Below are 12,722 nucleotides of genomic sequence, written 5' to 3'. Positions count from 1 at the left end.
TGTGAGGCGATGACTTGGTATGAGGTACTTCGGATGAGTGACGGATGATTTGCAAGGCCTTGGAGATGGGGTCCTGCTTGAGTCCGCAAGCACCACCCCCCTCACCCTCATGGGCTCACATGCCAGTCCTGCCATGTGGTGGTGTCTGTGAGCTTTGGATGAAATGTTTCCTAAGCCTCACTTTCTTTTTCTTTTCTTTTTTTTTTTTTTTTTTTGGATTTATTTATTGTATGTATGCGTGTACATTGTCCTCTCTTCAGACACACCAGAAGAGGGCCTCAGATCCCATTACAGGTGGTTGTGAGCCACCTTGTGGTTGCTGGGATTTGAACTCAGGACCTCTGGTAGAGCAGTCAGTGGTGCTCTTAACCACTGAGCCATCTCTCCAGCCCCCTCATCCCTTGACTTTTGGAAATAGACTTTGGAAGGAGCACACTTCCATTTTCTCTTCACGGCAACAAGGAGCTGGGGAGACATGGAAACACAGTTAATTTTGTTTCCGACCCAGGGAAGTAACCACCGTGAGGATGCAGACCCTGCCATGCGCCTCGGCTACCAAGTGCTCTTCCTGTGTGCCCAGGCTGTTTGCAGAACGTAAACACTGGCAGACAGGAATGTAGGCTCCTGACCCTGGATGTTGTTTCCCGCCTCAGTCTTCAGTATTCATTATGCCTGGGTGCTCAACAGTCTGGGGAGGGGTGTCATCTCCTCCTCCTCCTCCTCCTCCTCCTCCTCTTCCTCACCTTTACTGTGTCCTTGCCCCTGAGAGATGACCACCATTCTGATTTTAGGCTGCATCCTGACAGATGAGGGTTTTCCTAAACAAGTCATTCTTGACGACTTGGGGGTTGGCAGAGATGTCTTACGGGAGTGCTCCAAGGATCTGGGTTTTGGCCCCATGCTTTCAGATACTGATGTATTGGATATCAGTGAATTCCATATTGAACTGAATTAAGAGCTCAGGTTGGGAGATTATTCTAGAAGATAGACAGAGCCCATGCCTCTGTGCCTTTGTATCCCTTCCGAATGTTGCTGTCACTTTGATTCTCTTGGTGACCATAGTTCTGTCTACATTAACTTCCCTTGCTTCCATCATAACCTGAGGTCAAAAGGGAGCACTTCCTTCCCTCCCAGTGTCTAGCATGGACTTGCTGGCCTTCAGTCATGGTTCCCATACTAACTGTGAGGACCCAACTGGTCCTTTCCTAGCTGGAGCTGGTTGGTCAGTGTCATTGTTATATTGTAGAAGGTCTCGTAGGGGGTTTTAGAGTGTAAGTGCTTTCTGCATGTGCAAGACTTACACAAGCCAGCCAAAATCCCAGCCCGGCTCACCCAACTCACGAAGCCTCACCACTCTGGGGAGCCGCTGGCAACTGATGGCTTCTGGAAGAGGGGGGAGTCTGTTTTCTTCAGGGATGTGGACCCTGACAGGCTACCCCTGCTGCAGCAGATAGCCCTGCCCCCAGTCACATTCAGGCAATACTGACTGGCCATAAAGTTAGAGGCCTGCTGATGGGGAGGGGGAAGGAACAAGAGAACAGGAATTTGAGAGGAAAAGAGAGGGAATGGGTGTGGATTGGATCCAAACATGGTCACGTATGAGTATTAAATATTTAATAAAAATGTAAGTCCCTTGAGGTCAGTAATGTAGTTAAAAAGAATTAGTTTTTAAAGTTAATTTATACACAAGTGTTTGTACTGTGGGTCCCCACTGCTAAATTTAACAGAGTTGTATATTTTCTGTGCGGCAAGCATGTCACATGCCCTGCATATGTGTTACCATGGTTACCACAGCTGCCCAGCTGGATGATGGTCTTCCTCCCATCGATTTCTGTCACACAGATGAGGCACAGAATTTGAGCGAGCTGCCTCAGCAGTGCGGCTAGCCAGGATCACATCCACAGCCCCAAGGCCACACTCCTAATCAGCGGGACACTGCTGCATGCTTTTCTCAGCCTGCAGGAGGTCTGTTTCCCAGAGGAATAAACTGAGGCAGAAGGGGTTTTAAGTGGTTTTCCTAAGGCTAGAGTTAAAAGTGACTTCTAAGTCCCCTCCCCGCCCCCCGTGAGCCGATTGCTTCATGGGAACACGGACACTGAGCACTGTTAGTATTCATGAGAGCGTAGGTGAGCTCAGCATCTGCTTGTACTTTGCCTTGTTCTGTGTGGGGAACAGATACATCAAGAATGATCTCCGTGTTGACCTCTGCTTTTCCACTCTGTGTGTGGCTCTCTCATTGCAGACTTCACCCCCACCCACCACCACCCAGTCCCCAGAGAGTACCATGGATGCCTCCCTGAAGAAGGAGAAGCCAGCCATCCTGGACCTGTATATCCCTCCCCCACCTGCTGTTCCCTACTCTCCCCGGTATGTTAGCCGCCATTTCATAGAGTGGACTGTTAGCGGCTGCATGGGTGGGTGTCGAACCAGGGATGGGTCTCATTCACTTCATGGGTCTTGAAAGTTATACATTTGGTCCTGAGATGCCCTTTAAGAACTGAAAAGTTCACAGAAGTTTATGCTTTGGGGGCCTTGGATGGCGCTGCCTGGGTATCTAGTTTTCTCAGTTCCATGATAAATTCATTTGTAGAGAGGACGCTACAAGTATTTGTGAGAGTCATTAAAATTGTATCCTGACTTTACCAAGAAAGATAAACACATGTGCACACACAAACACAAACATATGTAGACAAACACAGGCATACATGTATATACACAGACACACATCATACATAAATATACACAGAGGCACACATACATGCAGACACAAAATACACACATGCACAAACTTAGATACTTACATATATACAAACATACACACATATACACAGACACAAACACACATACACATATACACAGATGCACACACACCATGACGCTCTGAAAAATTGTGAGGTGATATGAATTGAAGTGTGTGTGAGCAAGGTGCATGTGTGCTTATGTTATTAATTCTTGGTTTGTGTCTTACCTGTGATGTGATGTAGTGGAGTGGTCACAGGGAGGACAGTAGTGATTGAGTTGTGTGCTCCAGGCTAACTCATATGGGCTCACATATGGACATATGCTGGTGACACTAGAAGATGTTGCTTCTATTCAGAATACACTTGAGTCAGGGGCCAGGTTACCCCTTGTTGGTCCTGCCTCCGATACTGCCAGGGTCTCAGTCACCTGGTCAAACACAAACCAAGAAGGACGCCTTGTATGTCACAAGGCAGAGGTTGGAGCAGCAGTTGTCATAGTGAGTGTGCTTGGCTCATTCGTCCCTGCTCATCAGAAGTTTTGCTATCTTGTGTTTCTTGCCTGGGGACAGAGAAGCTGCCCCGTGGTTTCCCTCCATGTAGAGATTTACCTTTTGTGCAGTGATCAGCGGCATCTGTTAACAAGTGTGCCTCGTTCCGGATTCACGGGGGCCTACGGCACAGATTCAGAGTGGGTTAAAGATGCAGGGAATGTTGTCTCTTTATGTGGGGACCCTAGAACCGTACAGACCAAGATGTGGGTCATTGTGTCAGGAACTGCTGTAGGGCTGGAGCCTCCAGCCCGCTGGGTTTCAATGAGAGTGCCACTGAATGTGTACTGATGAGAAAGGTGCTATGTCCACAGGATGGAAGGGAGCTGGGACCTTAAAATCACTTTGGGGGAGACATGTGGTCGTACCTATATACACTAGGCCACCAGTGAACACCTTCGCTGAGGACTGAGAAGTGCCAAGGGATTAAGACCAACAAGTCAGGAGTCACAGAAGCTTGTGAGTTGAAGGTTGTAGGGTGAGTTTGACTGTAGAAGACAGATCCTGAGAAGCTGAGGGCATGTGGGTAGCAGGCTGTCCTGGGGATGTTCTTCTCAGGCTTCACTGCCCTCCTTATTCTGCATTTTGCCTACTTGGCTTGTACTGATTGCCTCACAAAACATTCCAATGCAGAGAAAGAACATTGTTTACCTGGCAAACTTGGGCTCAGTTAAAATTGAGTTCTGCTGTATATTGAAACTGAGGTAGGATTAGGATGAAGTTACTGATCCAATTTAGCTTTTTACTGAGTTCAGAAATACTGAGTTCTCTCTCCTCTGGTTTATGGGAACCTCGCTTTAGAGTGTTGACAGCTTTCAAGTCGATTCAGGCAGCGATCCTCCTCTTGCTTGAGAAAGAGGGTGCTGTAACTCACAGCTGAGCCGCAGACTCTTGTCATGACAGGAGATTCACCTGGGGTGCAGGAGTCATGTTTACAGGGTATATTTGTTCTGTGCATACATGAAGAGAAGGCCATGTTTGCTTGGACTTAACAGGTTCATGGCATTTGTTCTTCAGCAGGGGCATCTTTGTGTGCTCGAAGGGTCAAGGTACAAAGTAATGCTTCTTCACCAGTGGGAAGGAGACGTGTGCCCGTGGTAGCTGGGCTCCTGTTGTTCACTCTTCAGCAGAGAGCTGCTCTGTGAACTCCCTGATCACCACACACTGTCTTCCAGGGATGAGAATGTGAGTTTCGGCTACGGAGGACACAGTAAGAGTAAGCAGCCGTTGCCTGGACGCAAGGGTTCTGAGTCCCCTAACTCCTTCCTGGACCAGGAGAGCCAAAGACGCAGATTTACCATAGCAGATTCCGATCAGTTGCCCGGGTATTCTGTGGGAACCAATATTCTGCCCACAAAAATGAGAGGGAAGACACCATCCTATGGTAAGTTCTCCAGTGAGCATCATGCTCTGCTGGCTCTTTTGACTTGTTTCCTACCCCTTCTTTACTTGGGGCTCTGGCATGAACTTGGCAGTCTCTGAAGGTGATTTGAGGAAAGCATAAACCTCAAAGAAATTCCAAGTATGAGCCCCTTATTCATCTGGCTAAAGCAAAGCCTCGTTGAGCCTTTGCTCTGCCTGGCATCGGAGCCCAGCTGGATGAGCTCACGTTACAGTTTTAACTTTGGCACTGAAGACTCAGAGACTCAACTTCAGCATGCCTCTGTCCTGGTTACTTCCAGTGTCAACGTGGGGCTTTAAAATTTGCCACTGCTTTCACATCTATTGAAGTGGATATGGCTGTCTGTATGTATTTTTTTATATATATAAGTGAAGGGAGGTACTGTCTAAAGTTGATAATGTCACTCATGTTGCTTCACCGTCTGGTCTCTTAAGGCAAACCGCGGCCTCTGTCCATGCCTGCAGATGGGAACTGGATGGGGATAGTGGACCCTTTTGCTAAACCTCGAGGTAATGGGAGGAAAGGTATGTTTTATCTAAGCAAACGCAAGGGGCTGAATGGTGCTGGTAGACTTAGGCTACCCCATGCTTTATTCCCGACGGTGATATTCCTGACTGGAAACCCCACTTAGCTCTTCAGACTTTAGCTTGTCATCAGTAACTCAAGCCTGCTGAAGGGTCCGGCAATATTGCTTGTTTCTAGAATGGAAAAGTGCCTTCCTTCATCCTGGCTTTTTAAAAGGTTCTGGCTACAAAGGATCCACTTTTTAGACAAAACATTCATTAAGTATCCTTAATTACATGACTTTTTAAAAAAAAAACTTGATTTTTAATGAACAAACTCTTTAAATTATTAAGTCATAACATCTGAAAATTGTTTTTAATTTACCCTATAATCAGCTACTTGTTATTACACTAGTCTTGAAGGAAACATTTCTAAATATTTTTATCTGCTGGGCACAGTTGTATGTGCCATTAATCCCAGCTCTTGCCTTTAATCCCGGGACAGGCAGTTCTCTGAGTTTGAGGCCAGTCTGGCTTACATAGTAAGTTCTAGGCTGGACAGGTTTACATAATGAGACCTTGTCTCAAAAGCCAAAACAAAACCTTTTACCCATTTTGCCAGTAAGGATCTGATTCCCAACACTGGGTGGGTGGAAATGTCCACATTGCTTTAGTAATGTTGAAACAAGACAAGTGAGGGGCAGAGGAAGATGGTCTTTCAGCTGTGAGAAAGCAGATTAAACTGTGGAGGTCAAACCTTCCGAGGGAGCATCTCCCGGATAGCTCTTGGATCATCTGGAATTTACCAACAGCACAAAGGGACAAGATGCCAGTCTCTGGTTTCTGAAGCTCTCTGCTACAGAGAGAGAAAAAAAGTCTATGCAGTTGTCAGCAGGTGGCAGGGCTGGCCTTGTTTAGATTTAAGATGCTAATGCCATTCCCTGTGTGTGGCTCTAGACTGTTCTTTTTCTATGGAGAGATGGAGTGCAGGGATTGGGGCTCATGAGAACTCGCTGGCAGCTTTAGAGGTGATGGTGTCACTCTGCACACGGCTACTTAGGAAATAAAATAGTGACGTCGATGGGATGGGACCCTTGCCCTCTAGATATATAAAACTCAGTGGTTTTAACCTATTTGGAATTGTACCTTAGTCACCACAGTCTAATCACAGGATATTTCCATACCTTATAAAGGATTCCGTACCTGTTGGTCCTCATGGCTAATTCTGCCTTTCTCAGTCCCTGAGAGTCCCTGGCCCATGAATTTGCCAGTTTTGTAAGTAGATGTATACAGTATATGACTTTTTTTTTTTTGACAGTGTAACAGGGTATTTCTCAGACTTGAGCAAGGGACACACAGGCAGGGAGATAAGAAGGTGAAAAGATTTTGGTCAGAAATGCTGGGAGACAGGAGGCTTTCATTAAGGATTCCCCACGATTTTAATGACAATGTTTGCTGACTCAGGGACACATCTGAGCATTCTTTTGTGAGGCTGTGTTTTCTTCCCAGTCTGAAGCACTTGACTTTAAAGCATCTTTACTTCTAGAGAAGACTCTCGGATAATTAGAACCATTATATATTGACTTTTATCTTTAAATAGAGTGCTTTTAAAAATTGTGTGTGTGTGAATATATATATATATATATATATATATATATATTTTTATTATTATTTTAAATAATTTCTAAATTTAAATTATATTTTGACCACACCCTTCCCCTCCCCCATGTCCTTCCAGATCCTCTCCTGCTTCCTACCCACCCAGGTTTAAATTCTTTCTCAAAAACCAAAAACCTAATATAAAAACACCCCCCCCAGCCAAGAAAAATCAAACTAAAGCCATACTCAAAAGGGACAAACAAAACAGCACCAAACTAATCAAATTAAAAGCACGCATAGCAAAACTGGTGTCTGTTCTATGTTAGTCCTGGATGCTAGGCCTGTTCTGCGGTGGTTGATATATCCAGCATCATCCAGTTGAAGAAAACTGATTTTCCATGTCCCAGCAGGTAGAAGTGACAGTTTAGTTGTTAACTTTTACCCTAATGGCTGTCTTCCTTCCTTCCTTCCTTCCTTCCTTCCTTCCTTCCTTCCTTCCTTCCTTCCTTCCTTCCATGATTATTTTTTTACTCTTTTAATTAGATATTTTCTTTATTTACATTTTAAATGCTATCCCCAAAGTCCCCTATACCCTCCCCCTACCCTGCTCCCCAACCCACCTACTCCCGCTTCCTGGCCCTGGCATTCCCCTGTACTGAGGCATATGATCTTCGCAAGATCAAGGGCCTCTCCTCCCATTGATGGCCGACTAGGCCATCCTCTGCTACATATTTATTTTATGAGTGTTTTATCTGTATGTACACGTGCATGTCAGAAGAGAGCATCAAATCCCAGAATAGATGGTTCTGAGCCACCATGTGGTTGCTGGGTGTTGAACTCAGGACCTCTAGAAGAACAAATAGTGGGTTGTTTTTGTTTGTTTGTTTGTTTAAGATTTATTATATATGTAAGTATACTGTAGCTGTCTTCAGACACTCAGAAGAGGGCATCACATCTCATTACAGATGGTTGTGAGTCACCATGTGGTTGCTGGGAATTAACTCAGGACCTAACCTCTGAGCCATCTCTCCTGCCCCTCTCCTTCCTTCCTTCCTTCCTTCCTTCCTTCCTTCCTTCCTTCCTTCCTTCCTTCCTTCCTTCCTTCCTTCTCTTCCTTCCATTTAAAAAAATTAAATGTAAGATTGAAAAAAATTACCACATTGAAGTTGGATAAGACAAACCAACAGAAGGAAAAGAGCCCAAGAGAAGGCACGAGGATCTTTTGCACACTCAGGAATCCCATAAAAACAGTAAAGTAGAAGCCATAATATATACACAGAGGACCTGGTGCCAGCTCACGCAGGTCCTGAGCTTGCTGCCTCAGTCTCTGTCGATCACATTGGCTTAGAGCACGTTGTTTTCTTGGTGTTCTCCATCCCTCTGGCTCTTACCCTCTTTCTGCCTCCTCTTCTGCAGGGTTCCTGATCTCTGAGGGGAGGGATTTTATGGAGACATCCCACTTAGCGCTGAGTGTTCCAGGGTCCCTCACTCTCTGTGTAATCGGTGCCTGGTTGTGCATCTCCATACTTGTTTCCATCTGCACTGGAGGAGCCTTTCCTGATAATGCTTGAACAAGGCACCGTGCAGAATATCACTAGGAGCCATCTAAGCAAGGATGGAAACACATTTTTTTCTGTCTTTGGTTTGTGATTTTAAGTGGAGTTATGCAAATATAAAACGTTCCAGCTCTCCTGTTCTGCTGGGCCATTGTGTTACCTCTTCGTCGTTGAAGGAACCTGAATATATTAGCCACTTCATGTCATATTACTGAAAACTCTGACAGAAACGGCTTTGGAGAGAGAAATGTTTATTTGGGTCACAGTTTCAGTTGCCATGTGAGGAAAGTGTGACAGAGAGGCTCTGACCTGAGGCAGGAGGAGGCTGAGGTGGAAGCTGTTTACCTGGTGATAGACCAGGAAGCATGCTTACCTGGTGATAGACCAGGAAGCAGAGAGCAGCTGGAACCAGGAGCTGGACTGTACCCTTCCAAAGCTTACCCCAAATGACCTCCTATCAGCTGAGCCCCGTCTCCTAAAGCTCCCACAGTTCTCAAAGCAGCAGCAGAAGCTGGGGCACTATTACTAAGAACACAAGCCTCTGGAGAACAATTGCACAATCTTACCACAGCATTCCATCCCTGTCTTCCTAAGGCTCGCTTCCACCTTATAATACACAGGGCATCCATGCCAGCCCATCATCTTAGTAGTTCTGGTACTGTTGGGAAGTTCAAAGTATTCTGAGATTCAAGGACAACTCTGTGAGCCTCTGTTGGAGTCAAAAGGGAAGTTATGCCCTTTTAGTATTCAATTGCAGAGTAAACATTCCAGGACAGCACAAGACTAAAACCTAGCCAGGCAAGCCATGTCTAACTCCACATATAACACCTCAGTAGCATAGTAACATGATACATGCTTCAAGGGGCTTGGACATCTTGCTCCATACCCCTGCTCCGATTGCAGGCACGTGGCATCTCTTAGAGTGGTTCTGTTTGGTATCTGCAGTCTTCCTTGGCAGACGATCTTCAACATTCTGGGGTTTCTGCTACAACTTAGGTTCTACATTCTTAGCTCCACTTACTGACATCTTGAGGACTCCCTACAGGGAATTCTATTATATTATACACTGGCTAGCCTCATAGCTTTTCCTTTAAAGCAAAAAACCAAAAAAAACCTGTGGGTAAACCATCATGACACTTTAATCTATGTGTGCTATGTGCCATATGGATAACAGTGAGTTCCCCTGGAGCTGGAGAAGTATCTTGCTCTAATTGGACCCCAGTTGCAGCCACTTCTGAGTACTAGGAAAACATTATCCTAGGCAAGCTAACTTAAAATTGTACATGTATGTGTGCATGTGCAGATATGTGTTTATCTCTATGTGTGTGTGTGTGTGTGTGTGTGTGCACGCGCGCGCATGTGTGTTCATGTTTGCGGTATCTGTCTGTGGTGTTTGTGGTGTGCACAAGTGTGTATATATGTATATGTGTGTGTCTAGTGTGTGCATGTGTGTGGTGTCTGTGTGGTGTCTGTTGTGTGAGAGTGTGTGTGTGCTTGTGTGTGTGGTGTCTGTCTGTGAGTGTGTTCTGTATGCATGCTTGTGCATGTGTGTGTGTTGTATGAGTGTGTGTGTGTGTATGTAAGTACGTAGGTGCCAGAATGGATGTTGAGAATAGAGGACAACTTCGAGGAGTTGTTTTTTTAATTTCACCATGTGGGTTTCAGGATTGAACTTGATAGTAAGTATCCACACACACTGAGCCATTTCACAAGCATTTATTTTCTTTTAAGGGACAGTTCTTAAAATGGGTTTCCGGCTTGATACCCCAAAGCCTTTGATGGGGAGGTCAGTGTACCTTGAGAACATCTCAAGGTAATTCATCACCCCAGGGAACACTGTGTGGCTTCCTTTTGTGGATTGTCTAATAACCAGGGCGGCTCTGTCTGTAGCTACAAACAAATTCTCATCTTTTTCAAGTCTTTGTTTTGCTTTATCCCTCGCTATGGGCTACATACGTTACACTTTGGTGAAGAATTTGTCTAGGCTCTTCCTGTGTCCTGAGGATTAACTCAAAAGCGAGAGAGTAACTAACCCAGAAGAGAATAGTTAACAACAGTCAGGCTATGGGGTGGCTCTTGCTCACTGCTTTGAGCCATGTTTACAGTGAGAGCGAGTGGGTATGGCCTCTAGAGAACCACCCATTGTGAGATGTGTCTTCCAGTCAGACCCCATCTCCCAAAGGCTCCATAGCCTCTCAGCACAGCCACTGAGGATACACGGTCAGTACATGAGTTGGCAGTGGAGACGTGTTGGCATTTCTCATCGAACCATCATAACGCTGATGGCGAACCCCTATGGTTCTCTTTGGAGGGCCAAGCCCTTCATAGGTCTTTGTAGGGCAGAGAGCTGGGTATGCATGTGTTTGTTGGCAGTGTGGTGTTAGATCTGGGGGTTCTTGTCCTGATAGTTTGTCTTTGTTTGAAAACAGGGGAAGATGCCCTCTGCCGGTACTTCAGCAATGAGCGGATCACACCCATCACTGAAGAAAGTGCCTCTCCCGTGTACCGGTTCTCTAGACCCCTGACTGAGCGGCACCTGGTGCGAGGCGCAGACTACATCCGAGGGAGCAGGTGCTACATCAACTCCGATCTACACAGCAGTGCCACCATTCCATTCCAGGAGGAAGGTTCCAAGAAGAAATCAGCCTCCTCATCGGCCAAGGCGTCCTCTGGAGAGCCGTCGCTGCTGGTCAGCTGGCTGACTCGCCTCAAGCTGTTGACTCACTGAGGTGGCTGCTCCAGCAGCTTCCTGCCTGTCTCCTGCTAGCAAGTGCCTTCTCCCTCAGTGGACAGCTTCTTTAGACTCCTTCCACAGTGCTCCATGGAGACTTTACTTCATTCCATTTTTTTTTTTAAGGTTGTATACTGCTGTCCCTGGAGTGTTCAAGTCAGCCAGAGGGCATCAAATCCAGTGGATCTTAGGTGCCATCTGTGGAGGCAGAAGGAAGGACTGACATGACACAGCCTGCCTAGTTCTGCCATCCCACTGTGGGAACATGGAGACTAAAGTGTGGTGTTGGTCAGACAACTTAATATCAGGAATTGGCAAAATTGTTCACTTTTGTTTTCTTGGACAGCGGGGACTAAAATTGATGGGTTTTGTCACATAGATATGTTGGTTTGCGGTCCAACTTCTGTATCTGAAAAAGCCAAAGGAGAAAAACCTTTGTTTTGATTTTTTTAAAGCAATAGAGCATATTTATAAGTATGGCAGCGTCTGCCGCAGAATGACGTGTGTGTGTGTGAGGCTCTTTGGAGCAGGGCTTTACCTGCAGATCAGCTGTTACATGTGCTCAGCGCCCCCTCCACCACCCCACCACCCCCGCCTCCTTTCAGTAACAGCCTCCATGTAGGTGAGCCAATACACAAACTCACGAGCACGCTCTGATGGACCTTAGCATGTGCAAAGAAGCGTGTGCTTTTTCTGAGACGTGTTGCAGTTATGTGTGGGAAAGGAGCTATAAGGTTTGCTGACACCCAAAGTGTATTTTTCAGGAAGCAGAAACAACCAGAGTTAGAGTTATGAGGCATTGGTCAGTTTGCAGTGTTGGCCTATTTGATTCCTGTGTTCTAGGGGGTAAAAAAAAGCCTCCAGTCCTTCCCAGGTGTACACATTTTTGCTAATTAGAAATATCTTGGGGGCCGGGCGTGGTGGCGCACGCCTTTAATCCCAGCACTCGGGAGGCAGAGGCAGGCGGATTTCTGAGTTCGAGGCCAGCCTGGTCTACAAAGTGAGTTCCNAGGACAGTCAGGGCTATACAGAGAAACCCTGTCTCGAAAAACCATAAATAAATAAATAAATAAATAAAGTAAAATAAAATTAAAAGGATAAGTAAACAAATATAATTAAAAAAAAAAAAAGAAATATCTTGGAAAGCCTCGTGGTCACTGATTTTCAACTAGGATCAGGTATTTTGAAGATGTGTGTCTGCATATTAACTCTTGTTTAAAACTGAATGTACAATATTTTGCTAGAGTGGAAAAAGCCCTATCTTGTTAATTTAAGTGTTTTAAATAGAGGTGTATATTTTTCTTACACTTAGTCACATGTAATTGAAATGTTTCTGTTTTGTGACATACGTGAAACCCAAGGAAAAAGAGTATCCAACGTGTTTTCAGATTTACAAGTGACCCACTCCTGGCCGTTGGCAATGTGGGCACTCATATTAAAGACGGAAATAAATTCTTCCAAGCATTTGGGATTTTATGAATTTGTGGTAGAAGGGCGAAAGAAACAAACGTAAATGACACTACAGAAAAGGAATTTTCCAAGGTATTTTTAGGCAGAGCTGAAGCCCAGCATCCACATACTCTGACACACCGCTGGGGTTGTCCACTGACCTGCCTGAAGTGCAGTGCACAGGATGGCTGGA

General features: G+C 45.6%; 1 protein-coding gene across 2 annotated transcripts in view; it reads left to right on the top strand.

Annotated features, from left to right (window-relative positions):
- Cnksr3 (CNKSR family member 3) overlaps window positions 1-12,043 on the top strand; it is a 93,412-nt gene extending 81,369 nt beyond the window's left edge. Inside the window, exons 10-13 of one of the 2 annotated variants that reach the window (XM_029532791.1) lie at window positions 2,243-2,367; window positions 4,465-4,673; window positions 5,126-5,200; window positions 10,779-12,043. In XM_029532791.1, coding sequence (XP_029388651.1) covers window positions 2,243-2,367; window positions 4,465-4,673; window positions 5,126-5,200; window positions 10,779-11,077 — 708 coding nt within the window. In that variant the 3' untranslated portion in view covers window positions 11,078-12,043. Of the gene's footprint in view, window positions 1-2,242; window positions 2,368-4,464; window positions 4,674-5,125; window positions 5,216-10,778 lie in introns of both variants that reach the window. The other variant, XM_021220887.2, reaches the window with a different exon arrangement.
- Window positions 12,044-12,722: the final 679 nt, after the last annotated feature.

This window comes from Mus pahari, chromosome 21 (assembly GCF_900095145.1).
Source record: "Mus pahari chromosome 21, PAHARI_EIJ_v1.1, whole genome shotgun sequence".
Classification (NCBI taxonomy): domain Eukaryota; kingdom Metazoa; phylum Chordata; class Mammalia; order Rodentia; family Muridae; genus Mus; species Mus pahari.
This window is presented reverse-complemented; position numbering and strand designations above follow the sequence as displayed.